The sequence below is a fragment of the Lutra lutra genome, chromosome 13 (assembly GCF_902655055.1).
Source record: "Lutra lutra chromosome 13, mLutLut1.2, whole genome shotgun sequence".
NCBI classification, from domain to species: domain Eukaryota; kingdom Metazoa; phylum Chordata; class Mammalia; order Carnivora; family Mustelidae; genus Lutra; species Lutra lutra.
Genome location: NC_062290.1, coordinates 89,992,480 through 90,017,072, shown reverse-complemented (window position 1 = coordinate 90,017,072; position 24,593 = coordinate 89,992,480). Strand labels below are relative to the sequence as shown.

Genomic DNA, 24,593 nt, shown 5'->3' with positions numbered 1-24,593 from the left:
GGAGGGGTGAGGACAGAGAAGGAGCTGCACCCCTGCCTTCTTCCCCACACCTCTACCAGTCAGCGACCGTCACCCAGAAAGATCTGGCCACTGTTGCTTTCTTAGAAGTTTCTGACCCAGGACCTCAAATGAAAGCCAGTCTTCCTGGAACCAACCCACCCTACACACATTTTTCTCATTGAATTTGCCATAAAAGCCAAAATGTGGGGCATCTGGGTGGCTCAGTTGGTTAAGTGGCTGCCTTCAGCTCAGGTCATGATCTCAGGGTCCCGGGATTGAGCCCCATGTCCGTAGGGCTCTCTGCTCAGAGGGGAGTCTGTTTCTCCCTCTCCCTCTGCCCCTCCCCCTGCTTGTGTGCTCTTTCCCTCACTCTTAAATAAATAAATAAGATCTTAATCAAAAAAAAAAAAAAAAAGGAAGCTGAAACCCTACAAAGTCCTAAAATTCCCTACATGGGCTGCCCATCCCTCCCCGTCTCTGCCCCCAACTCCCTCCCATTCTCTCTACACCAGCCTTCTCCCAACCTCTTGAGGACCCCAGACTCATCCTGACCTCAGGGCCTTTGCCTCACCGGGTCCCTCTGCCTGAAACACTTTCCCATCCCATCCTGTGCTCCCACAGCACCCTCCGAAAGTACCATTATCTGCTTGCATGCTTCTGTGCCCCACCCGCCACCGTTAGAATATAAGCTCCCCCCAGGCAGAGACCATGTACTCCCTGCTGTATCCCCAGGGCCTGGCACACAGTAGGTGCTCAGTAAGTATTTGTGGGTGGGAAGGAGGGAAGGAGAGAAGGAGGTTCTCCTGAGATTCCCGGGGCCCAGGTACCTGTATAGTAGAGGGTGACTGTCTCCTCGTCTGTGCCGACCTCGTTCACAGCCAGGCAGCTGTAATTCCCAGCATCCTCTGGGGCCACATCCGGAATGATCAGGGTTCCCCGGGCATCCACTCGGACTCTGGAGTCAGGCCATAAAGCAACATGTTCAACGGCCAAGGGCTGATCAGTTCCGGTCACACGAGGACTACCTCAGTCATCATCAATAACAATTAATAGCGTCACTAGTGATTGCCATTTTATACTTGGTTTTATACTGCTGGCTCTGGGCCTGGCTCTGTGCTTGGAGCTTTACATAGATTGTGCTTTTGAATTCATGAGGGTAAAGCGACTTGTCCACCGTCACACAGCCTGGACAGTGGGGGCAGGACTCAAGCACCGGTGTGCTGGATTCTGGGACTGTAGCTCCTGACCCCTGAGCTCATTCTGAGGCATCGCTATGTTTCCAAAGTGATCTTGCTCCCGAGTCTCAAATAACCCCAGAAAGAAGGCAGGGCAAGCACTACCCTCTCCCCGCACCACCTCCCCACGGCCATCGCCCCATTTACAGGCAGAAAGATGGAACCCCAGAGGTGTCCCCTGGGAGTCATCGTTCACCTGCTCCTAGTCCCAGAGCGCCTGGCTCTGGGCTTCTTACCTGCTGTCCTCTTGCAGAGCACGACCCTCTCGGCTCCAAGAGATGTGGGGTGGGGGGTACCCAGAGGCCGAGCAGCTGATGCTCACCTCCATACCCTGGGAGAAGTGCTGGGACCGGGTATGGATGCTGACCTGTGGGGCCCCTGTGGTATAAAGAATGGACAGGTGGGGAAGAGCCTGTCAGGGCAGCCATGCCGCTCCGGGTGCCCAGCCCCGGTCTCCTCTCCATCCCCAAAGTCATAGTTGGGCCAGATGTAGGAAGCAAAGGCCCCAAAGGGCCTGAATGTCCAGGGAGTGGCTTTCCTGGGAACTTGGGCTGACCAGGCAAGCCACCCAGGCCACACGAGGTGAATTTCCTGATGCCCCTGGGAGAGCCTCAAGCTCCCTGGGGCTCTGCTCCAGGCTGAGCATCTTGGAGAGGCTTGGGCAGGTAGGCAGATGCCAGGGCTGGGGACAACTCTCATCGCCAGTGACCCTGAGTGAACCCAAGCCCTGCCTGTATGCTGGCCCCAAACTTAGGTTCTGTTCACAGTACAACAGGCTTGATAGACTCAAACAGACCCCACGAGGCCAACTCACCTAGAAAAGGTAAACAGCCCCTTCCCATGTCAGGGACAAGACACAGCAAATATATATGGCTAGACGTGGCCCAGACTCCTTCTCAACACACTCTAGGCAAACCGACCAGGAGTTGTTGGCACCAGAGAGAACAGTTGTCCCAATAGGCTCATTTTCACGTTTGGGGAAATAGCAGCCCAGAGAGAGGGATCTGCGTATGCCCTGGGCAGACCCGAGGTGACCTCTGGGTCCTAAACCTCCCAGATGGGTGCTCTTCCCACTGTCTCCCCTGACCCATCTGGCCAGTGCCCCCCGTCCCCTGCCAAGTTCATCTATCCCTGGTACTTCTAGAAGTTTCCAGATTCCATCCCTGCCTTAACATACTGGCAGGAGGAGGATGGAGGTGCTCCATGGCCCGAGAACCACAGGACACAATGAAATCGGCTTGGCCTACAGCAGTAGAAACTTAGGTTAGATATTAGGATGAACTTTTCAGCAGGGAGAACCACCAAACTTATGCTTGGAGACTATAGAATCCTCTTTCTCTGAAAGCTCAGAAGACACTCACAGGACTAATGTTGCCTGCCAGACGTGATGCCTGGGCAGAGTCACCGGATGGGATGGGCTCTTGGGGAGAAGCAGTAGGCCTTGTTTAACTGGAGGACAGACAGAAGGCAGAGCCTCACCTCGCACCAGGAGCCAGACGGACGCCCTGCCGACCCCATTGGCGTTGCTGGCCAGGCACTGGTACCGCCCACCATCACTGGGACTGATGTTACTGACTTCCAGGGACAGGTCGGCCAGCTGGGTGACTCTGCCCGTCGAGGCCGACAGGACCCGCCAGTCCCGGATCCACGTCAGGTTGTAGGGGACATCACTCAGGACCTGGCAGGACAGGATGGCGGTCTCCCCGGGGGACACGGTGATGTTGGGGGCAGGGACTAGCTGCGGCGGGGGATCTGAAGGGATAAAAACAGGAAAACAGGAGGGGGCTGACACAGAGAGGGGCCCATCCTGTGGGTGTCGGGGGCGTCCTGACTCCAGAGTCCCGTACGGGATCCTTGAGGACACATCAGGCTGCAGAGCAGCAGAGGGACCATCTGCTCGCCATCCCAGACCAGCGCCGCAGGCGGAGGGCGCACTCCCCCCATGTCCCCTGACGTCCCCACCGCCATCACACTCCCATGACAGGACAATCAAGGGCAACACGTGGCCAGCTCTTCACCACTCTTCTCAGCCGTGAGCCCGTGACTCCACCCTGGGGAGGACAGCCCGGGAGACCACCCTCAAGAGGGACACGGTGATGAATACCGAGCTATTCTCTCTGCAGATCGCAGGGGATTCCTAACAGCCAAATGTACAACCGAGGCCACAGCCCCCAAAGAGGCAAAAGCTAAGAAGACCACTATCTTGACAAGAAAAAGGGGTAAGTGATGAGGCCAGAGACTGTGTAAGCAGGGGCTCGCAGGGAAAGAGTTGGGTCTGCACAAGTTACACATGCTAATGGCCTGCTGTCACCAAAGAGCATGTGAACTTGACAGCCCCGAAAAACGATACAGTAGAAACCAGCCAGAAATAATATTCTGGGGCAAATGAGAAAATCTGACTACAGCCAAATTAAATAGCATTAAGGTATTATCATTCGTTTTATTAGGTGTGATCATAAAATTTTTATTATATGGGAAAATGTACTTTCAAAAAAAAAAGAGAGAGAGAAAGAGATAAATACCGAAATGTCAGGATTCCCTACAATTTAGTTTAAAATAGTTTAGCCAGAGAGCGAGAAAGCAAATATGGCAAAATTTTAGTGATTAGTAAGTCTAAGGAATGGGTGTGTGCGTTTCCTTACACTGTTCCCTTTTCCTGTCCTTATCATTTATAAAAAGTGAAACCGTGGGGTGCCTGGTGGCTCAGCAGGTTAAGTAGCCGACTTGATTTCTGCTCAGGTCATGATCCCAGGATCATGAGATCGATCCCATGCTGGGAGTCTGCTTGGGATTCTCTCTCTCTGCCTCCCTCTGCCCCTCCCCGCTCCTCAAATAAATAAATCTTTAAATTTTTAAAAAATAATTAAAAATGTAAAAGTAAAACTGTTCATTCATTCCATAGAAGCATGTTTGCAGACACATTGTATCATTAGATGATAAAAAAAATCAGGTTGTCTTATGTGTGTGTAATACATATGTAGAGTTACTATTCTAGTTTTCTTAAAATGCACACATAGATAAAGGTCTTAAAGGAAGTAAGTTAAAATGCTATGGGGGGTGCTGGGTGGCTCAGTCACTCAAGTGTCCGACTCTTGATTTCAGCTCAGGTTGTGATCTCAGGGGTATGAGATCGAGCCCTGCTTCAGGCTCTGAGCTCATGGGGGGGGGGGTCTGCTTGGGATTCTCTCTCTCCCTCTGCCCCTCCCTCCCCATGCCACATGTACGTGCTCTCTCTCTTTTTTCTCTAAAATAAATAAATAAATCTTTTTTAAAAAATGCTATGGAGGGTGTTTCTAGAATAAGACCAGAGCTTATCTGGATTTTCTTTCGCCCGTCTGTACTCCCCCCGTCTTCCTGCAAGGAGCATGGCGAGTCTGTGTGAGATTAGAGGCTACAGACTGGCTAATCTTTCCACGTTCCTTGGGCTCCTTTTCTTCCCTTCACGACAGTTTAGATTCCTGGTTTATTTATTTATTTTTAAAGATTTTATTTATTTATTTGACAGACAGAGATCACAAGTAGGCAGAGACAGGCAGAGAGAGAGAGAGAGGAAAGGAAGCAGTCTCTCTGCTGAGCAGAGAGCCCAACGCGGGGCTCAATCCCAGGACCCTGAGATCATGACCTGAGCCAAAGGCAGAGGCTTAACATACTGAGCCACCCAGGCGCCCCTAGATTCCCGATTTGTAAAAGAGAGCTGATTTCATTTCTAGATGGCCTGTGGCATCTCCAACCTTCCTGAGCTGGATGGTGCCATCCTGGCAGGACCCTGGAGGCATTAAGGGAGGGAATTTCCAGATGGACGGTGGCGCCTGGAAGGGCCGAGGGGAGGAGGGCATGACCCTAGCCTGGCTGCTCAGCCTCCCTCCATCTGAGATCAGCAGGCCACTCCTGTGTGACAGCCCAAATGGGGCTCTAGGAGGCAGGTGGCCGTGTGGGCAGCAGACTCTGGGGGATGGACAGTTCCTAGCAGCTGGCTGGCATGCTCCCCCACAGATGGAGACACCCTGGGGGAAACCCTAGAGGGAAAAATCAGGAAGGGGGTGGGGAGGGGACACAAGGATGGGCGGGAAGGACAGACCTGTGACAACAATCTGGGCCTTAGCTCGTCCGGTCCCAGCCCTGCTGATGGCCGTGCACTCATACGTCCCTTCCTCGGTCTTGGAGGCCCGTGGGATCTCCCAGCTGCTGTTTCCTGACACCCTGAAACCACAGAACAGCTGGAGACACACAATCCCGCTGACCACAGCCAGGGACCCCCAGCCTCATCCGGTCCCTAAACCCTGCCCAGAGGGGACAAATCCTCTTGGAGGCTTGGTAGGAAGAGTCAGACTACCAAGAGCATGTAAATTTTACAACATGCTGTGTGACTTGGAGTAGGTCCCTTTCCCTCTCTGAGCGTGACTTTCTTGTCCGTGATGGGGAGGGTCTCCGAGGGTCCTTCCTGCCCTGCCGCATGGAGCCAGGTCCTGCACGGGATGAGTGTTCCAGAAGCCGAAGAGGCCCACAGCTTCTTCACAGGGTGATGACCCAGCAGTGGTGGGAGCTTTGGGGACCACCTTCCCCCATTCCGGGCCAAGCTGCGAGCTGCCCGGGAGGACACTATGACTGAGACCAAGGTCCTTCTCCTGCCACCCACCCCCTCAGACCCCCAGATCTGGGGACACCAGCGACCAGCACCCACTCACTGAAAGTGCCTTTCCTCGCCCAGTCTGGCTCCGTCCCGCCGCAGCTGCAGCCGGAAGGGCAGGGTGCTGTGCACAGAGCAGGAGACCAGCAGGGGCTGGTGCAGGTAGCCATGGATCCTCGGGGGCATGCTGACCATGGGGGCACCTGCAGGCAAGGCCCAGCAGTCAGGGTCCCTCCCTGCCACCCCCCACAGCCCACCCTCATCAGTGATGCTGAGACGCCGGGATGAGCCAAGATTCCATCCCTGGCCCTGCCATCTGGAGGGCACCAAGAACTGGTTGCTTTGCCCCTGCTAGCTCAGTTTCCACCTCTATAAAATGGGCTTAATCCTGGTACCGACATCTCCGTGCTGTCCGGAGAGTTGGTGAGAGGCAGGGCGTGTGCACAGGGCATGGCCAGCCCCCGCAGGAGGAGCTCCTGTGGTGTCTGCGGTTTGTGGGAGGACCAGCCAAGATGGACCGGCCTGCGCCCCCGCCTTCTCTGCTGTCCAGGATGCAGATGTCGGACCAGTCCCGAGATCTGATGAAATGCTCCCCAGACTGGGCTCTCCACACTTCCAGACCTCTCATCTGTCTGGAGGGTCAGTCTCACCCAAAGATGTTGGAAGAAAGCCTTTTCATTTATTTAAAAATAAGCAAAGCTGGAACATGGCTGTGAACGCAAAGTTCACACACATTTTTAAGATAAAATAAGACTTCAATGAAATCTCGGTTACTGATGAGCCCCGTGGGGCCCCCGGGAGACACCCTCCTCCGCCTATCCCTGATCTTGGGGTGACATGTTCTCCCCCATGGCTAGTGGAATCGCTTCAGTGGGAAGGTCTGAGAACACCCCCGCAGGGTCAGCGACTGCTGTCAGGGCCTCACTGGGGGATCGCGGGCGTAGGCTCAACTCTCGTCCTGCCCTCCCCCTCCACATCCCCACCAGAGATGCTCCGTGGGTGAGACAATGCACCAGACGTCCTCCGAGCCCAGAGCTGGGGGTGGGCGGGCGGCGGGTGACATCATGCTGCAGGCTCCCTGCCACATCCCAGGGGAGAGGGATGTCGGACCATCCAGCCACGTCCTCAGCTGTGTGCAGAGCAAGTCACCGCTCACCCACACACACTGGGGCCTCTGCAAGGCCAGCTCGGGCTCTGTCTTCCATGAGCTCCATGAGCCCAGGAAGCACCACCCGCCCATGTCTCTAAACCCAGAACCTCCTGCTCAAGGCCACACTCACAGCCTCCCAGACCTAGAAGGTGGGAAAGAAGTAAAACTCCAAGTCACTTCCCTTCTCCCTGCCCTGCGCGCGCGCGCGCGCACACACACACACACACACACACACACACACACACACACACACTTTCATCTAGAGTGGAAATGAAGACCTAAAGCCAGAGCTAAATTCCAAACCCTTGGTTCCTCTGAAAGACCAGGGGAGAGAGAAACAGAAGTTGCTTTGCCCCTGCTGAAACTCCTTCCTGAAAATTCCTCCTTGGGCTTCTAAAAGCCAAGGGAGGAGGGACCCAGGGACCACAGCAGGGGATGGGAGCCCAGGAGGCTGAGAGAAGGGGGTCCCAGGCCCCCCCACCATGTCCCACTTGGCCTCTCAAAGTCCTGCGCCTCACCATGGGCACCTTCGTGCCCTCCCTGCACCCCTACTTGAAGTAGACAGAGGATTTTGCTCCTTGTCCAGAGATCCCCAGCGAAGAAGATGTTGGGTGTCAATGACCTCCATCTCTGTGAGCTCCCCCCGGCCACTGCCATGGGAAAGGGGGGAGTGATCAGGAGAAGGGAACAAAACCCAATGGGGAAGCTGTTGGGCAGTGAACTCAGATACCCCAAGCCAGGACCAGAGGCAGAGCTGGAGAGCCAAAGACTCAGCCCTGTGCTCTGGAAGCTTCTGACCTAGATGGGAGATCTCAGGGACACAAGGAAACAAGCAAGAAGCCACACATGACCGAAGATAGGACCATAAAATGACCTGTGCCCACAATGACATGAGACTAACAGCAGCTGTCACATGTGGGGGGCCCTGGGCCACGATGCCCACATCCTGGGCACAGCCTCAGGGCACCCAAGAGATGTCTTGCTTTGTGCATTAGCTTATGGAACCCTCGGGGAAACCCTGTGAGATGGGTAGCCTCAGCTGCTTCATCTGTAAAACGGGGCCACACCTCAGAAGTCTTGTAAGACTCCGTGAGCTACTACATGGCAGGTGCTTGGCTCAGGATTGTCCCGTGAGAGGCGCTCAAGATGGTGACTGGTATTATCAGGATTATGATTACACAAGAGCGCACCCACACTCACTGCCTTGCCCCTCGCTGTGCCTATAGAGCCTAGCACCACGACAGACACAAAATGAATGCTAGATGAGTATCTGGATGGAGGCACACATGCATGAGCAGCAGGGGAGGGTGGATATTTGGATGGACGGATGCATGGACGAGTAAGTGGATAGATGGATGAACGGATGGATGGATGGAGGGAGGTTTGGATCCAGAGTGGATGGATGTCTTGAGTGGGTCAACAGAGGATGGCCTTGTACTAACTCCTTGACCTGATAGCCGCATCTGAAGCCACTCAGTACCGAGCACGTCACACGGCAGAGCGTGCCGCTCATAGAAGTTTAATGAACATTTCCTCATTCATCTAATCAGGGAAGGCTTCCGGGAAGAAATGGGTCTCCAAGGGAGCCAGGGAGCTGGGAGCCGATCACTCACCTGGGGCCACCCCACTGTAGGAAACTCCAGACACACGGAGCAAGGGATTCCCCTTGTGGTCTTTGCCCTTCACCTTGAGGTAGAAGCGCTCCTGGGGGGCCTGGAAGGGCGGTCCGCCCCACAGCTGATACGTGGATCCGTTGGAGAGGGGCCGCGTGGGCAGACTCAGGAGGGGCTTCCCGGAGCTGCGCGAGAGCTCCACCGAGTCCAGGTGGCCGGGTGCCTGCAGGCCCGTGGAGTTGATCACCACGGAGATGGGCACCCCTGCGGAGGGAAGGGTGAGGAAGAAGATCCTGGCATCTGTACTAGCTCCATGATCCTCCCCAAGCAGGGGCCCTCGGTCCACAGTCAGGGACCCAGCCTACTTGACCCTCCTACCGCCCGCTCACCTGTTCCTTGTGCCAACTAATGCTGGGGGTGGATAACAGAGGGGGCCTGCTACTGTCCGTGGTCCTGAAATGCCCCGTCCATCCAGGCCACGGCTGCCCACGGCTGCATCACCTCCTGTCTGCAGACTGGGGCATTTCTCTCCACCACCGCCCCCCCCCCCCCCCCCCCAGTAACTCTGGGGCCGGCTATCATCAGGCAGGCTCTGGGACCAGCCTTGGTGGGAGACACCTTCGAGTCTGGGAACTCCAGCTCCTGCCCGTCCTTTCCCCTCTGTTTAGCTTTCCTTTGATTTTTCCTTCTGACTTATTAGAAATGGACTTTTCACATTATTCCAGAAAACACAGAATTGGAGTTGGGCTTCATAATTCCCTCAGCTGATTTGGGAATGTCGCTCAGGTCTTTCCCTTTTCACAGTTATTAATTTTTTTCCTTAGAGATCATAAACCAGGAGACAGAGGGTGTGGTTGGTATGATCCCATCAAATGCCTTAAAATCTTTGAAGAAACATGGAACAATCTGGAAAGGGCATTTAAATCTGGAAGTCCAGATTCCTTTGAAAAAGGACGTGTGTCCGTGCTGGGCCCCAACCCCACTGCAGCAGCAATCAGCCAAGGGCATGCTCCCGGGGGTGGGAACCCCCACTTCCTGACGCCCCTGCACTGAGGCCAAATGCCAACTGCTCTTTATCATTTGCAATTGCCTGCTGTTGCTCTCTCCCCCCTTTTTTAAAAAAAATTATCTTGGACCCACATCTTTCTCTAAAGCAGAAACCCAAGAAGGTCACCTGTGCCCCCCCCCCCCCCACTGGGGAACGGCCCTAGGGACCCTTCAGTTTTCAAGCACTGCATTTAGGATTTCTTTTCTCTCCTGACTCTAGAAGTTCCCCTGCCTCTCCCCCTTCCTGCTACTGGGGAAAACAAGCACTAAATAAGCAAGCAGCCCCCTTTCACTTTGAAGATCTGACTGCTGGTCCTGGCATAGAACCAACCAGGGCTGACAAGGATGACAAGGGTTAGAGGAACTGCACACTCTACAGCTCTAAGGCTCTGGCAGCTACAGCCTTGGTCCCCAGTCAGTGACCCGGAGTTAGCCTGACCTGGTCTAGGTCCCTCCCCATCTCCCTTCTGATCTGGTCCCAGCAAAATCCTCTGAAGGGCTCCATGGTGAGGGACCACAATTCCCAACTATAAGCTGGGACCCCTGATCTGGCCACCAGATGGTGGTTTCTGGCATAGAGTTCTGGCAACCAGAGCCAAAAGCCTCTGCCTGCTCTAGAGCCCAGCCTTCTCCAGATGGAACCATGCTGGGGCACACAGGCAACCCCAGGTCCCAGTGGGTGCCTTCTAACCAGAAAATGGACCTTGAGCCTCCAACTCCAACATCCTCCTAGGCTCCCAAACCCCACCAGCCTGCACAGGACCCACTCTAGCCACACACTCATGGCCTGTCTCCCAAGGCTCCCCCACTTCCCAGAAAGCATCACCCCCAGGGTCAGGAGCACTGTACCTTGCAGGGGCCACTCGATGGTGTGGTTGAGGTCCAGAGAGGGCTGGGTGGAGAAGCCGGCCCGGAAGTCGATGTTGCTGACACCTGTGATCCTCACTGAATGGCGACCACTGCTGTAGACCTAGCAAGACCCAGACCCCATCCCCAGGGCACCTGACTCCTGTTCCAGGGCAGAAGGCAGCCACCCTGACCTGGTACCGACTGCTGGAATTCTCCCCACTTTGCAGACACAAAAGGCAACTTCCCTGCTCTCTGGGGGCCCAGCGCTATGTTCCCTAAATGCAGAAGAGGCCAAGCTGTGGCACTGTCCTGAGCGGGACTCTTAAAGCTGCTCTGCCTTTCCAGCTGCCCCCCCCCCAACACTCACAGCCCTGTCTGTCCCCTGCAGGTCTAATCTCTGCCTTGCCTTCTCTACTGGCATTAGAACTCTTGGCTCAAAAATGCTCAGAGTTTGAAGGGCAGAGCCAATGTTGCCCCTTCGCCTGTAGCATCTACACCTAGCCCAGGGCCTGGCATCTGGGAGGTGCTCCATAAGGGTTTGCTTAACCAGTAGGAGCTCACATCCTTCCGAGGCAGCAGCCTGTCCCATCCAGGACCCTCTGCCAGGAGCCCAGCCTAGCCCCAGTCCCTGGCCTCCAGCACCTTACAGATGAGAACATCCCAGGCATGTTCCTCTAAGCCATCCTTCCCCCTAAGGTCACCCTTGTTTCTTTTGTTCATTCTTCATAGGGTAGGTTTCTGAAACTCAAGCTGGCTTAGTCACCCACCTCTGCACACTCAAGCTGTTTCTCCAACTCTTTCTTAAAAGTTCCCTAACTAACCCCAAACCACTCTACTTCCTCTCACTGTTGCAAAGCAGAACACTTCTCCTCTGTTCTTGACCCTCTGCTTCTATTGATATGTCCACGTCACCACCCATGCTCCAACCCACAGCTCCCCAGGACAGGCAGGAGGGAGACAGGGTCCCAGCTTGGTGAAACCAGCCTCCCTCCCCCTGGGAATAAGGGCCCCTTACCTTGATGGACCACAGCCCAGGATGCTCAGGCTTAAAGGCCACAACCTTGGCGGAGTCAGGGATGTTGAGAAGCACATTGAGGCCCTCATCCTTCTGTAGGATCCTCCCTGTGGAACCCCCAAGGAGTTCTCAGTCCCTGATCCTTTCCTGGTGGTGACAGAAGCCCCATCCTGTCCCCAGGAGCCCAGGGCCCTCCAAACGCCAGCCTCAGGCTTCCCAGAGTAACTGACAAGAGACCTTCGGTGGTGTTTGGTCCTTCATCTCATTGTGCACTCCACCCTCGTCCACCCCCACATCAGGGTTGGACACCTCTAGACCTGGGAACCATGACATACTTGGAGCACTGTGAGGCCGGGTGGCCAGGTCCAAATCACACTGACACTGGGTGACCTGAACAAGTCACTCCACCTTCCAGAGCGACAGCTTCTCATCTCAGTGGCCTGCCACTAATTCTTGCCCTGACTAACCTGCTAAGCCACTGTAGGGATCCGCTGAGAGAACAGAGGGAAGACTGCACATGAGCCTTGAGTCCCAGGGTCTGTGGTTATCTTCCTTCCCCTCACCTGGCCGCTAACGGCCTCCCTGCTTCCTCACCCACCACCGGCACCCTCTCTGCCCTCCACGTGGCTTCCCCCACCCTCCTTGTTCCCAGAGCCTTGTGTCCAAACCCCTGCCACCCCGGGTCTCTCTCTTTGTCCCATCCTGGACTCCTAGCTCAGTCTCGGGGTCAAAGAAGAGGCCAGCACTAGGGTGCACATACCCAGGGGGTCACGGACTTCAATCTGGGGCCCCGGACCACTCAGGGAGATGGTGACCTCCTTCAGGCTGGGGTCAAAGGGAATCTTCCACGTGTGCTCGCCCTCCTCCTCGTGGTCCGTGGATAGCAGGTGCACCTTGGTGGCCTGGACTGCAGACTCTACCCACTTCAGCACCTGGGAAGCAGGCATAAGAAGCGGATGCTGGCAGGTGTCTGTGGTCTTATTTAGAACTGACCCACCGGAGATAGGTCTCTAATAGGTTCCTGGCAGGATCCAGTCCCCCACCTGGGTTTGAGGCAGCATATAGGCTTTCCAGGTCACCCAAGGCCACCCCACTTCCACTGCCCTACACCAGGCCAATTCATACTTCATTACCCTCCTGGCCTATGGGCTGGGAGCTGTGAAACCTGGATTGAAGCTACTTGGAAGGAAGGGCTAATCTCAGTGGCACCCATTACTTCCTCCACAAAGCCTTCCTGATGCCTCCTACACACAGATGAACCCTTGTGATCCAGACTCTCCCCCAGAACCATGTAATTCACCATTACCCCAAGGGGCCTCAGACCACCCTCCTGCCAGGGTGCCATGTTCTCTAAGCAGGACTGAGGGGATCTGCTGCAAAGATAGAGTCTTCTCCTGATCTGTGTCACGGCATTGAGATATCTTCAATCCTTAAACCTTAAAATTGCAGATTCATTCTAAAATCTTCAGTGTTTTGGGCAGGTCCCAATGAAAAGCAGACAAGAGGCGGGGACGCCCCCTCCAGACTAGCAGATCACCTAGGTGCACTTTTAAAGTATGATTTGGGGGGGATCCTCAAAATCCCTCAAAGACCACCCCCCAGGAGTACACAGACCCCATGTCAGCAACTCTGGGGCTAGTCTCAGATCTCTCACTGAGCACAAAATTATGGAGTTTCTCCCAATCCTCACCATGGCCTTCAAGACTACATGTTCTGTCCTGGGTTTTAGGCAGTTGTCCAACAGGTCAGTTTGCCCTGACTCTCCCCATGCTCGCATGGATTGGACCCCCAGGGTTGGACCCCCATGCCTCCCGAGGCAGTGCCCACCACACATGCTGCTCTCTTGCAGAAATGACCCGCTCCCTCCTGCTTAGGTTCATGCCTGTCTCCCCTCTTGGCCTGGAAGCCCCATGACGGCAGGGACCTTCTGCTACGGCCCGAGCTCAGTGGCTGGCATGGAGAGGGTGTTCAGGAAGCTTCTGTTCACTGTGTGTGATATGGCAGGGCACACAGCTCCTGAACGGGGGCATCAGATCACAGACCCCTCACTCTGTTCCACCCCCAAGCCTGCCTTGCGATCACCACGCCTCCCAGTTTCCCAGTTTAGAAAACCAGGAATGAGGATGAGGAGGGGGCCTCCTTCCAGGCCAAGTAAATTTCAAGTTTTCCCAGGATGCGTCTCAAACTAAACAAAATGAAACTTGAACCTTGCTGTACAGCAAAGGAGCACCATAACCACAGAGAGAAAAGAACTCCTGGAGCATTGAGAACCCAGGGTTCAACTGAGCTTTCCTGGTGGGAGGAACCCTGGGGACAGAAAGAGCTGCAAAGACATTCTTATTTAGGAACCTTGATTCGGCACAACCATCAGTGCCCAGCTGAGGAGAGTGTTTATGCATCTTGCAGGATAAAGCAAAGACATAAAGATGGAAAGTCTTGCTGAACCAAGATTTTCTCTTACAGCCAAGTGTAAGAGAGAGTTGCAAGTGTTTTATTTATATACAAATTCATTCCAAGTGAATTTATAACCCGGGGATTTCTAAATACCATTCCCCACAGGGATTGTTTGGAGAAATGGCTGATTCTAGGGCTGGGGCAGGTGATTTACAAGGTAAGCGTGAGACAACTGGTCGTTCCACTAAGCCAGGAGGTTCTCAGGGACTAAGGGGACACACCAATAGGAACCAGCCCAAGAGAGCTCCCATTAGCTAAATCTGGGGGAACTTGAGCCCCCAAAACATAATGACTGTAATTAACAGAAACATATCCGATTGTAGACTCTGCATGCCCACAATAATACTCAAAAAAGAAAAGCAAAATTCAAAGCAATGAAACCTCACTTGCCACCAACGAAGGTAACTTCTTTATTAAAGACAAAGAACTAAGTACGATCCCTGCCTTTTCAATAGGTTTTTTTTGTGCTTCAAAAACACCAGGACCTCAAAAGCTCTTCTTCGTGGAAGGAGGCCCACGAATAAATGTGCAAGAGACTATGCAATTAGGACACCACCATCCTGCAACCCTTAATGAAGTCACCGTTTCAGGCAAGCGTCCGCCGTGGACGCTACAACCATTGGGTGAGAGTGGATGGGGGGACCAGATGTCCACGCAGAACCCCAGCATTAACCCACGGACCACTTGCACCATAAAGGGAAAAACGTGGCCCTACAATACAGATAACTGTCACCTCCTTCACCCAGGAACCAAACCTACCATCAGGAACAGCAGGACACTCAGACATGACTTACCTCCTGGTGTGATGCAACCGAAAAGAGACACATAGCACGAACTGTGAACTATTCCTGCCTCGAATGTTGGCCTCCGCTAATCAGTCCCTGAGAACTAACTGCCAGGTTAGTTAGGGAAATGGGGGGGGGACAAATTAATGACACCACAAGGAAACAATCAGATGAATCTGGAACCTGGGGCATTGTACAATCAAGGCCTCTCCAGCAAGTTAGTGGCAGTAAAAAAGGGGGGGGGGCAAGTAGAAGGCTCCAGATGTAAGCAGACTTAACAGACACAATGAACAAATGAAATGCATAGCCCCTGATTAAATCCTGATTTGACAAACACTGTTACCAAAGACATTCTGAAGACAATTAGGGAAATTTGAATTTGAACTTGGCATTGGATGATACCAGCCCTCTTCATTTAATCAGAGGATATTGTGGGTTATGTCCAAGATCATTTTTTTTTTTTAAAAAAACCCATGCTGAATTATTGAGAAGATAGAATAGGAGACACGAAGCAGGTGGGGCCAAAAGGTTAAGTGCTGAATCTAGTTGGGGCATGGGTTCTTCTCACTTTTCTTTAACATCTTTCACAGTAATTTTTTTACATAAAAGTCCCTTAAAAAGAGCAAGTATGCCGTGACTTTCATAAATACCCAAAGCAACCACAGTGGGGTCCGGTTGCCAATTCCAATCAACTGGAAACGATGCTGTTGGACTAAAGCCGCACTATGCTGCAGACAGGAAACCGCTCTGTGATTGATGAGTGATGTCTGCCACGGATATGGGTTGAGAGAGCGGAGTCTCGCGTGCTGCCTATACGCCACCCTTGCTCTGAATCATAGTCCTACCGTGCGATCTTCCACCCAAGAGCACAGGACACAAAGGGAATGAGAAGATCTGCCTGAGACTGAAAAAGTGAATACGTTTTGTTCAGACTGAGCTGGAATGCGGGTGCCTAGACTTCGGTTATCCCAGGATAAGAACACTGTGTTCTAAAAACCCTCTTCTGTGTATGATCGTATGCCCTCCTTCTGTTTCGCCTCACGCTATAAGTCACGTTTCTCTTGACAACACTCGTGCACGTGGGGGCCGGCTGGAGGAAGCAGCAGCCAAGGCTCCCAGCTGGAGAGGTGGACAGAAGCTGGCGAGGTGCCTCCACAGCTAAGCCACAGCCCCGTGATCACTGTCCTCTTCCCCCCACCACCCTGGGGTCGGGCCTTATCAGGGCTCGGGAGGAAATCATAACTGAGCAAAGCTGCCAGGAGGCGGCGGCACCAGCTGACGTCCCAGAGAGATCACACCCACTGGTTGTGCCACAACTGTCATTACAAGCTTGTCCTAAGATGTTTCAACAGAGGGATGATGCCCGGGAGTTCAGGCTACTGAACCACAGAGAAGGCTGAGACAGAGCACGACGCCAGTGACCCCAGCAGGAGGCAGCGTGCCCACAGGGTCTGCCCTGAAAGCATGTGGCCACCGGGGAGCTGGGGGTGCCGACCATCTCGCCCAGAGCAAAGCCAGACCCCCTGTAGGCTCAGGCCTACAGACAAAGCTATCTGGACCCCACGATGTCCCCCAGGGCTGCAAGCAGAATGCAGGGAGCCTTCTGAGCGGACAGGCTTCATCAAGCAGGCTCAGTGTTTATTTGGCCGAGACAATGGCTTCCAGATGTTAGCGGGACAGGGGGCCCGCGAGCCAGCGTTGCAGTGGGGCTCATCTCTCTGTCACCGATAGGGAAGGAATGGAAGAATCTGGCACTGCCGCCCTGGCCAGATGGCTGCCGCTCGGCCGTTCACGGCAGATAAATCATCCCTGGGGCTCCTCCCCGGATACTTGACAGCCTGGGCGGCCGAGGAAGCAGAGAGGAGAGGCCGGGGGGCCTAGAGGGCCTCAGAGCCACAGAGCAGAAAGCTGGGGCCCGACTGCGGGGCCTGGGGCAGGAAGCTCGGCGGGCAGGGATGGCGAGACAGCACCGGCCCCTGCCAGCGGCTCACCGCTGGGCACTCAGGTCCTGAGAACCTGTTCTGAGAGAGCCCTTACTCTTCAGGTGGCTTCACGGGCATCGGACATGCGTTCTGGGCACCAAAGCAGGGGGCTAGAGTCACAGCCATCACAGCCATCACCAGGGGCTTCCCAGTGCCTGCCGGGCGCCCCCATCTCACAGGCAGGTACTCTCTTAACCCACTGTGCAAAGGAGGAAATGGAGGCCCAGAGGTTAAGTACTATGTTCAAGGTCACCCTGTAGGCAGGTGGCAGGGCCGGGGTCTGCTGCTGGCTTGGGGCCCTAACCCTCCACCACGCTGCCTCTTCCCGGAAGAGTCCAGGATGAAGTCATCTCCGGGGCCTGTGCCTCCTGATCTGTTAATTGGAACCACCTGGTTGGACGTCCCCTCCTCCCCCACCCCCCACACTTACTGTCTTAGAAGGTGGTTCACCTTTCCCCTGGTTGATGCACAGAATCTGGGCGATTTGGCACATTTGTATGTGCTGGTGCTGGACAGGGGAAGGGTCCAGGCTCCCGGAATGGACTTTCCAGGACCAGGGAAGGCTGCAGAATGAGGAGGTATGCCCAGCAATTCTGGCGCACTCTGCTGGGGCTGGTGATGGTATCGAGCTGGTTCTGAGCTGGGGGGAGGCTGTGCCTGGGCCAGGGTGGGTCATGGAGCTAGTTAAGCCTTGACCAGAAATGCACACCTCAAGGGGCGAAGGTGCCCACCTCCCCTGTCCACTGAAAGATTGCAAAAGCTCCAGATTACCCCCACCAGGGGGAAGGGACCTTTGCCTCGCTTTAATTACCCTAGAACCCCACAGGGCCACCGCCCCAACTGGAAAAAAGTCCAAACTCAAAAACACCGAGACCTAACCTGGACAGACTCTGTCTCCATGCCCAGCACCTGGACCCGAGTTAGCCGGTAGCAGGTGCACAGTAAAGCAGGAAATGAAGGCAAGAGAGAACACAGAACATGTCCCTCCGGCCACACTGGACATACTGTGAAAAGGTAAAAGGACTAACTACACACGCACAGTTTGGGAACTGCCGCAACTTCTGTTCTGAGGAGTCATTCTCTCAGCTGGAGCCCCCAGCGTGGGCAAAGGCGCTGTTCCCTCTCCTTGGGGAGGTTTCGGGGGGACGACCACAGCCCTGGCTGCTGCGGCCAATTTCTCAGGCTTTCTGAATGTCTGGGAACATCTGGAGTGACACAGCTCTGTGTCCAGGAAGGAGAAGGATCCAGGCCCCTACCCAGCGGCAGCCAATCCTGGCCACTGGAGGTCCCATCAAGTCAGACACACACTGCCAAGTCAGGCTCCCACAAGCAGAAGGCTGGACACCGTGGCCAGGAGCCAGTGAACTCGCCCCCACTTTCCCTGCCTCAAGAGAGGGGACAGGGGAGCCCAGCCCCACACCTGGGCTAGCTGTCTCCCACCGACCTGCCCAGCTGCCCTGCTGTCTGAATTGCCCCTGACCTTTAGAACCCAGCTCCCGCCCAAATAGGTCTCCCCCAAAAACAAGGACTGAGCCATCCCTCCACTCTGAAAGGCTTCCCACCCCGGCTCCGGAGGCTCAGGGCCAGAGTAGGCTGACATGCCAAAAACTAAAGTCTCATGTGTCGCAGAGAACCATAAACGCCATTTGTCAGCAGGGAGTTAAGGCACGCTAATCTAAACATGGCCCTGGAGACCGTTCTCTTCAGGCCATAAATATATAACACAGAAAAACCCTCCCCTGGAGGCTGCGGCAGGGCTGGCTGGGGCCGGGGCCCGCCTCCCAGACACGGCCTCTCTTGCTTTCCTCTTCCTGGGGCCTTAGGCACAAGGGACCCCATATCTGTCCATTTACCCACTATTACTGAGCACCTGCACTGTGCTGGAGGCCACAGGAGGTCCTGGGGATACAGCAGCAAAGAGAACCCGTAATAAGGGCCTGGTTCTCAGTGAGCTCACAGCCTAACGGCGTTCAGTGATGCCAGGCTTAGAAAACCAGTTATGTAAAGCAGTACCGGGAGCTGGGAGAGAGTATGAAAGAAGACTTCATTTTGATGGGAAATCAAGAAAGTTCTGCCAGGGAGAAAGTTCTTCAGCTAAGAATGGGAAAATGAGGAGCCCACGATAGTATAGGAAAAACAAGTGGCATGAGCAAAGGCTCTGGGGTAGAAAGACATGGTACTCTGAAGAGCGAGCAGAGGCCAGTGGGGTGGCGGCAGTGAGCAAGGGGGAGAACACAAGCATGGGGTCAGAGAAGGCCAGAGAAGGCTCTGGACCTTCTCCAGGGGATAGCCAGGAGAGACCCTTTGGTCAGATTTGCTTTAGAAAGATCCTCCGGCTCCTGGGAGGGAACAGACGTGCAGGGAGAGGGAAAGCCGAGTGAGCGCTAAGCGGCCAGTGGGGCCTGGAGTGGGGTAAGGCCAGACACCTGGTCTTAGAACAAGACAAGGATGCAGACACCTGGTCAGCACCGAGCTGAATGATTCCAGATCACTGACAACGTCTGCCTCAGGACACAGGGCCAAGCAAGCTCCTGACGGCTAAGTCCCCCAGCAGGATCTCCTGGCCCAACAACAGAGCCTGAATCGGACAGCCCCTGCCCCCCACCCACTCCTCTATCCACCCCGGGTTCCCTGACTCCAGGGAGAATCTCACCCCCCTACCCCCACCTCTGGCAAACTTTGTTTGCTAGGTCCATCCTGCCAGCCTGCACCATCTGGGGGACCCAGGGTGCTTCCTCAAGCTCCAGGCTCTTTACCTGCAAAATTGGTAAGTCCATGGTACCCACCTTTGGGGTGGGCAGCAGGTAGAAGGGTCTGGAGAGACGACGTCATACAGCCCTGAGTACAGCGCTCGCTGCACTGGCCACAGGGTGAGACACAGCACTGCCCATCAATGGCAGCGACCCAACCACCAGGCACAGGTGCCCAGAGACACAGGAGGGCCAGGGCAGGCTCACCTCGGTCACCTGCTGCTTGTCCAGGTGGAACACCTGCCCGGAGCTGGTGGCAGCAATCTCTTCATAAGCCAGATAGCCAGGATGAGTGCGGTCGCCGCAGTCTCCCGTCAGCACAAAGACCACCTGGAAGAGGGATGTGAAGCTTGGCTCGGGGCTCCCCTGGCCACCCGCTTCAGGCGTGTGTGGCAAGGCCGGGACGAGGGAGGGGATCCAGGGGGAACCCTTGCCTCTCTCTGGGCTCGGGTGATGCATCTGTAGAATGGGAATGATGGGAGTATCCGCCCCACGGGGACCGGGGCTAAGGCAGGTCAAGGGCGTAGCACGGGACCAGGAACACCTCAGGTGTTCCATAAACGGGAGCTGTTACGGAATCTACAACAAGGCAGGAAATGGAAATCGGCTGCTCCGTGCAGCCCCTGGGGGCCACGAAGTTAGAAGAACCTTGGAGAACAGAGTTTGTTCCTGATGGGAGACCAGAGACCAGAGAAGCTGTCCCAGCTCTTGAGACCTTCACCCGAGGAGGTCCCACGGTTGGGTGGCCCTTCCCCCTTCCCCACGCACGTCCCTCTCCCAGCCCTGGCTGTGTAAGCCAGAAGCAAAGCCCCAGCAGGCCGTCAGGCCCCGAGGCAGCAGGCAGAAGGGCGCCGCACACCCCAAAGACAGGAGCGGAGGCGATGCCAGGAGGAAGATGGATCGCACAGGCTCTGACAGGGAGCGAGGAGAGCGGGTGGCGTGGTCTTTATCAAGAAGGAGCCTCGCCCGGCGGCAGGAGCTCCGGCGGGCCGGGGGCCCAGAGCATGAGAACACACTTGGACTTCACCAGACCAGCTCGGACTTGAGGGCCCGCGGCTGCACTGGCGGGGACCCTGGAGGGAAGCAGCGCCCTCCCTCTGGCAGATGGGGGCTTGGGCCGCCTGCACCGGGGACCCCGGCTTCCTCAGCACTCCTGAGGGCCCCCACGCATGCGGCCCCAAGGACAGCCTGCTCACCTGTGACTGTTTAAGCTGTAAGAGCCGCAAGAGCTCCTCCTTCTTGTGGTAGTCCTTGGCGCGGGCGTCCGAGAAGACGTAGATGAAGGAGCCGGGGTGGGCCACCTCCACGGCAGCCTTGATAGCGCCCACACTCATCTCGGGGCAGTCACCGCCCCCCTGCAGGGCAGGGGTAGGTCAGGGGCTGGCCCACCCACGGACATCTCTGACACTGACGGGTGGGTTGGGGGTGTTTAGACAAGTAGCACCTTCCCCTTACCCACCCATGCAAGAGAGGCACGGTCCCTCCCGTGGGGTCAGCACACGATTACTTAATTATCACTGTGATACAAGCTGGGGAGGAGGGCTGGGAGCCCCGGGACATCTGACAGGTGCCCCAAAATAGCCACATGTTAGCCAAGGATGGGAGGACAGAGGGTGCTGGGGGAGCGGGGGCAGCCAGGAGTAGGAGTGGTGGGCATGGGGCAGAGCAAAGCATTCAAAACCGCTTCCCCAAATCCTGTTTGTAGCCGGCCCTGGAATCAGTCCCAAACCAACACATGTTCCCCTCCTCCCCGACCACGGACAGGAGCTCTGCTCTGCGGGAAGGGAGTGTGCCCTGCCTCACGGGCTTTGCCCAGCCAGTGCCAGCAACACCGTTGGCACGTGGACACTTTTCAGTAATGCTCCCTCCTGGATTCAGCCCTCCAGCCCACAAGCACTTCCTGTCCCCTACGTGCCAGGCCCTGTTCTGGGCCCCACAGGACCTGGCGGTGGGTTAGACAGCCTTCAGGAAGCTGCTGCTCTCGCCGGGCAAAGGTGTTCAGGGTGGCAAAGAAGCCCAAGTGGTTTGGGGGGATGGAGTGAGACCTCTCACTCACCAAATACCTCCTCCTCCCACTGCTTCATCCAGTCACTAAATAATAAACACCTACTATGGGCCGGGCCCAGGGACTCCCAGAGGGCCTTGGGTCACTGAATAAAGGAAGGAACCCCAAGAAGTACAGGATCTTCAGCATCCCCAAACTGGGGTGCAGGCCAGAGGCAGTGTTGGGAGGCAGGGCATGGCCGTGGCAGGAAGTCACCATCTTGGGCCCTGGGTGGGGCAAAGACCTTGGCCTCAGGCTGGGACTGGAAAGGAGCAGGCAGCAAGCGGTGGGGTGGGGTGGCCCACCTGCACATAGAGTTCTCGCAGCTCTCTCTGAAACACCTCTGGGTCGGCCGTGAGGGTCACTGGGCCAATATCTGTGGGAAAAGAGAGAGAGGCCCAGGCTGGCTTGTATTCCCAGACGCACCACCTCCATGGGATGGGGAAGCAGTCACAAGATAGAAAAGAAGGTGAAACCTGGGCCCCAGAGATACCCCTCCCAACCAAAGGGGGAGCAGTAAGGGGACAGTTTCCGGGTTTTCCAGGACGCTTAGCCCCCTGCCCTGCTCCAAGTCAGGCCCAGAGCTCCAGAGGAGCGCAGAGATGAGACAGAGGGCAAACACCCCGTTCCTCCTCGAAACCACAGCTCTCAGTCTTTCCTGAACATGGCTGCCCTAGGAAACTCCCCTCCACCACCCTACCCAACCCACCATCGGTGGGAAAGGAATTTTGGAAAGACAAAGAGACAGAGAACTGTCCAACACCAGACTGATCAATGAGAGGAAATCTTCTAGAAACTCCATCCGTGTATTAGCTCATTTAAAAAGAGCAGAGTTAAATTGCGAAGGTTGACTACACCCAATGTAGGCGACGATGGGCGGCAACAGGAAATTCTGACCGCTGCTCATGGGAATGTAAAATGGTATGACCACTTTGGAAGACACACAGGACTTTCTAAAACCCTAAGCATGTGCATACCATGAGACTCAGTCATTTCACTCCTAGGTATTTACCCAAGAGAAATGAAAACATATGTCCACACCAAGACTTGAACTCAAACGTTCAGAGCGGCTGCATTCATAATAGCCCAGAACGGGAAACCAGCCAAATGTCCCTCAACCAATGAAAGGATAAACAAACCGTGGTCTCTTCGTGTAATCAAATTCTGCTCGAAAAGAAAGCAGAAGCTACCAATGCAGGCAGCCACACAGATGAGTCTCACAGACATCACGTCGCACGAAAGAAGCCAGACACAGAAGAGTTGCACGTTTATACGGTTCCATTTATAGAAGCTCTGGAACAGGCAGGATTAATCTAAGGTGAAAAGAATCAGAACAGAGGTTGTCTGGAGGCTGGGGAGCTACAAAGCGACTGTCAGGGGAGTCAGAAATGTTCTATAGTGTGATAGGAGTGTGGGTTCCACAGGTATATGGGTTCCTCCAAAGCACAAAGCAAAGATTTGTGCATTTCAATGTATGTAAATTTCAATCCCTAAAGCCAGCCCAACAGAGAACTCATCGTTGAGTGTGGGTGGAGATGGGAAGAGGGTATAGATGAACAAGAACGGCAGAACAGGTTTGATATTTGGTGATGGGGATGTGCGGATTCACTACACTCCTCTGCAGACTTTGTATATATTTGAAATGTTCCCCGAGAAAAAGATTTTTTTTTTTAATAGCTGTAACTGAGAGCCACAGCCAGCATAAGACAGGCTATCAAGGCACTGAAAACATGGGCAAGGATCCCAACTCCCCTTGTGGATGTGTGCATGAAGGGGGTTTTACAAGTTTTATGGACGTCAAATTTCTTAGGAAAATAGTTCATCTGAGTCCTTGATGAACTCTAATGATGGACTGTTTTTAGTTCAAGAATTCTAAATTCTAGGGGCGCCTGGGTGGCTCAGTGGGTTAAAGCCTCTGCCTTCAGCTCAGGTCATGATCCCAGGGTCCTGGGATCGAGCCCCACATCGGGCTCTCTGCTCAGCAGGGAGCCTGCTTCTCTGCCTCTCTCTCTGCCTGCTTCTCTGCCTACTTCTGATCTCTGTCTGTCAAATAAATAAATAAAATTAAAAAAAAAAAAGAATTCTAAATTCTAGTCACCCTAAAAAAATTCCCATACTCATTGACTCATGAACTTGACCTTGGTCCTTCTTAGGGAAGGAATCCCATGAAATAACCCAGCATTCATCCACAATTCTCAAGGAGAGTGTAGACACCAGCTCTTCTGCCCAGCACTTTAGGAACCAATTATCCCATGGAGGACCTTGATTCTGTGTTCTGCATACATCATTCATCATGCCCAACACCCCTCCCTCAGCTGCTCCGGAGTTTACCAAGCCTCCCCCCTCCCCCCCATAGCCTCCCACTCTCTGAACTCTGCAGTATTTGATTCAGCCAAACCCTCAGCCTTTGCTGACAGACCTGATTGGAATCCTGACTCCCTCCTTTAGCCACAGCGCGTCTCAGACCTTACTTCACCGTCCCCAGGCTCAGTTTCCCCATCTGTAAAACGAGGCATAGAACAACACCATCTCTCCTAGCTGAGGAAGCATCACTATGAGAACACAGTGGGGTCAGGGAGAGACAGACCCCGCATGGATCCCATGTACACAGTGAAGTCTCAGCAAACACAGCCACATGGCTGCCTGTGTCCCAGTGTGAGGTCCTCAAACTCTAGTTAGACGGAGAAAAGAAAAATTTTATTCAATTTTGGTTCTTTCTTGATTACGCCATAATACATGTTCAATGTAAAAAAAAAAAAAAAGGGGGACACTAATGATACTGACATTTGCTAAGCACTTACTAAGTCCCAGTCCCTGTGCCGAGATGCTTCCTGAGCACTAGCTCACTGAGTTCTCCCTGGTGTCCAGTCAGTCTCAGACTCACCCACATTTTACAGAGAACATGGAAGCCTAGAGAGGCTGAGTACCTTCCCAAAGACACACAGCCAGTAAGTGGCAGGGCTGGGATGAGCCTAGGTCTGTACAACTCCAGAAACCGAGCTCTGAACCACTCCCTGTGAACTATACGTAGAAATTCCTGAT

The 24,593-nt window shown here is 54.6% G+C and overlaps 1 protein-coding gene across 1 annotated transcript in view; it reads right to left on the bottom strand.

The window, feature by feature from the left end:
• The window catches only part of HMCN2 (hemicentin 2), a 146,656-nt gene that overhangs the window by 105,096 nt on the left and 16,967 nt on the right, over positions 1 to 24,593 (bottom strand). Inside the window, 12 exon segments of the mRNA XM_047700354.1 lie at positions 828 to 955; positions 1,472 to 1,613; positions 2,715 to 2,987; positions 5,314 to 5,435; positions 5,921 to 6,065; positions 8,626 to 8,889; positions 10,522 to 10,642; positions 11,537 to 11,643; positions 12,297 to 12,468; positions 19,715 to 19,837; positions 20,704 to 20,862; positions 21,857 to 21,927. Of these exon segments, the coding sequence (XP_047556310.1) occupies positions 828 to 955; positions 1,472 to 1,613; positions 2,715 to 2,987; positions 5,314 to 5,435; positions 5,921 to 6,065; positions 8,626 to 8,889; positions 10,522 to 10,642; positions 11,537 to 11,643; positions 12,297 to 12,468; positions 19,715 to 19,837; positions 20,704 to 20,862; positions 21,857 to 21,927 (1,827 nt within the window).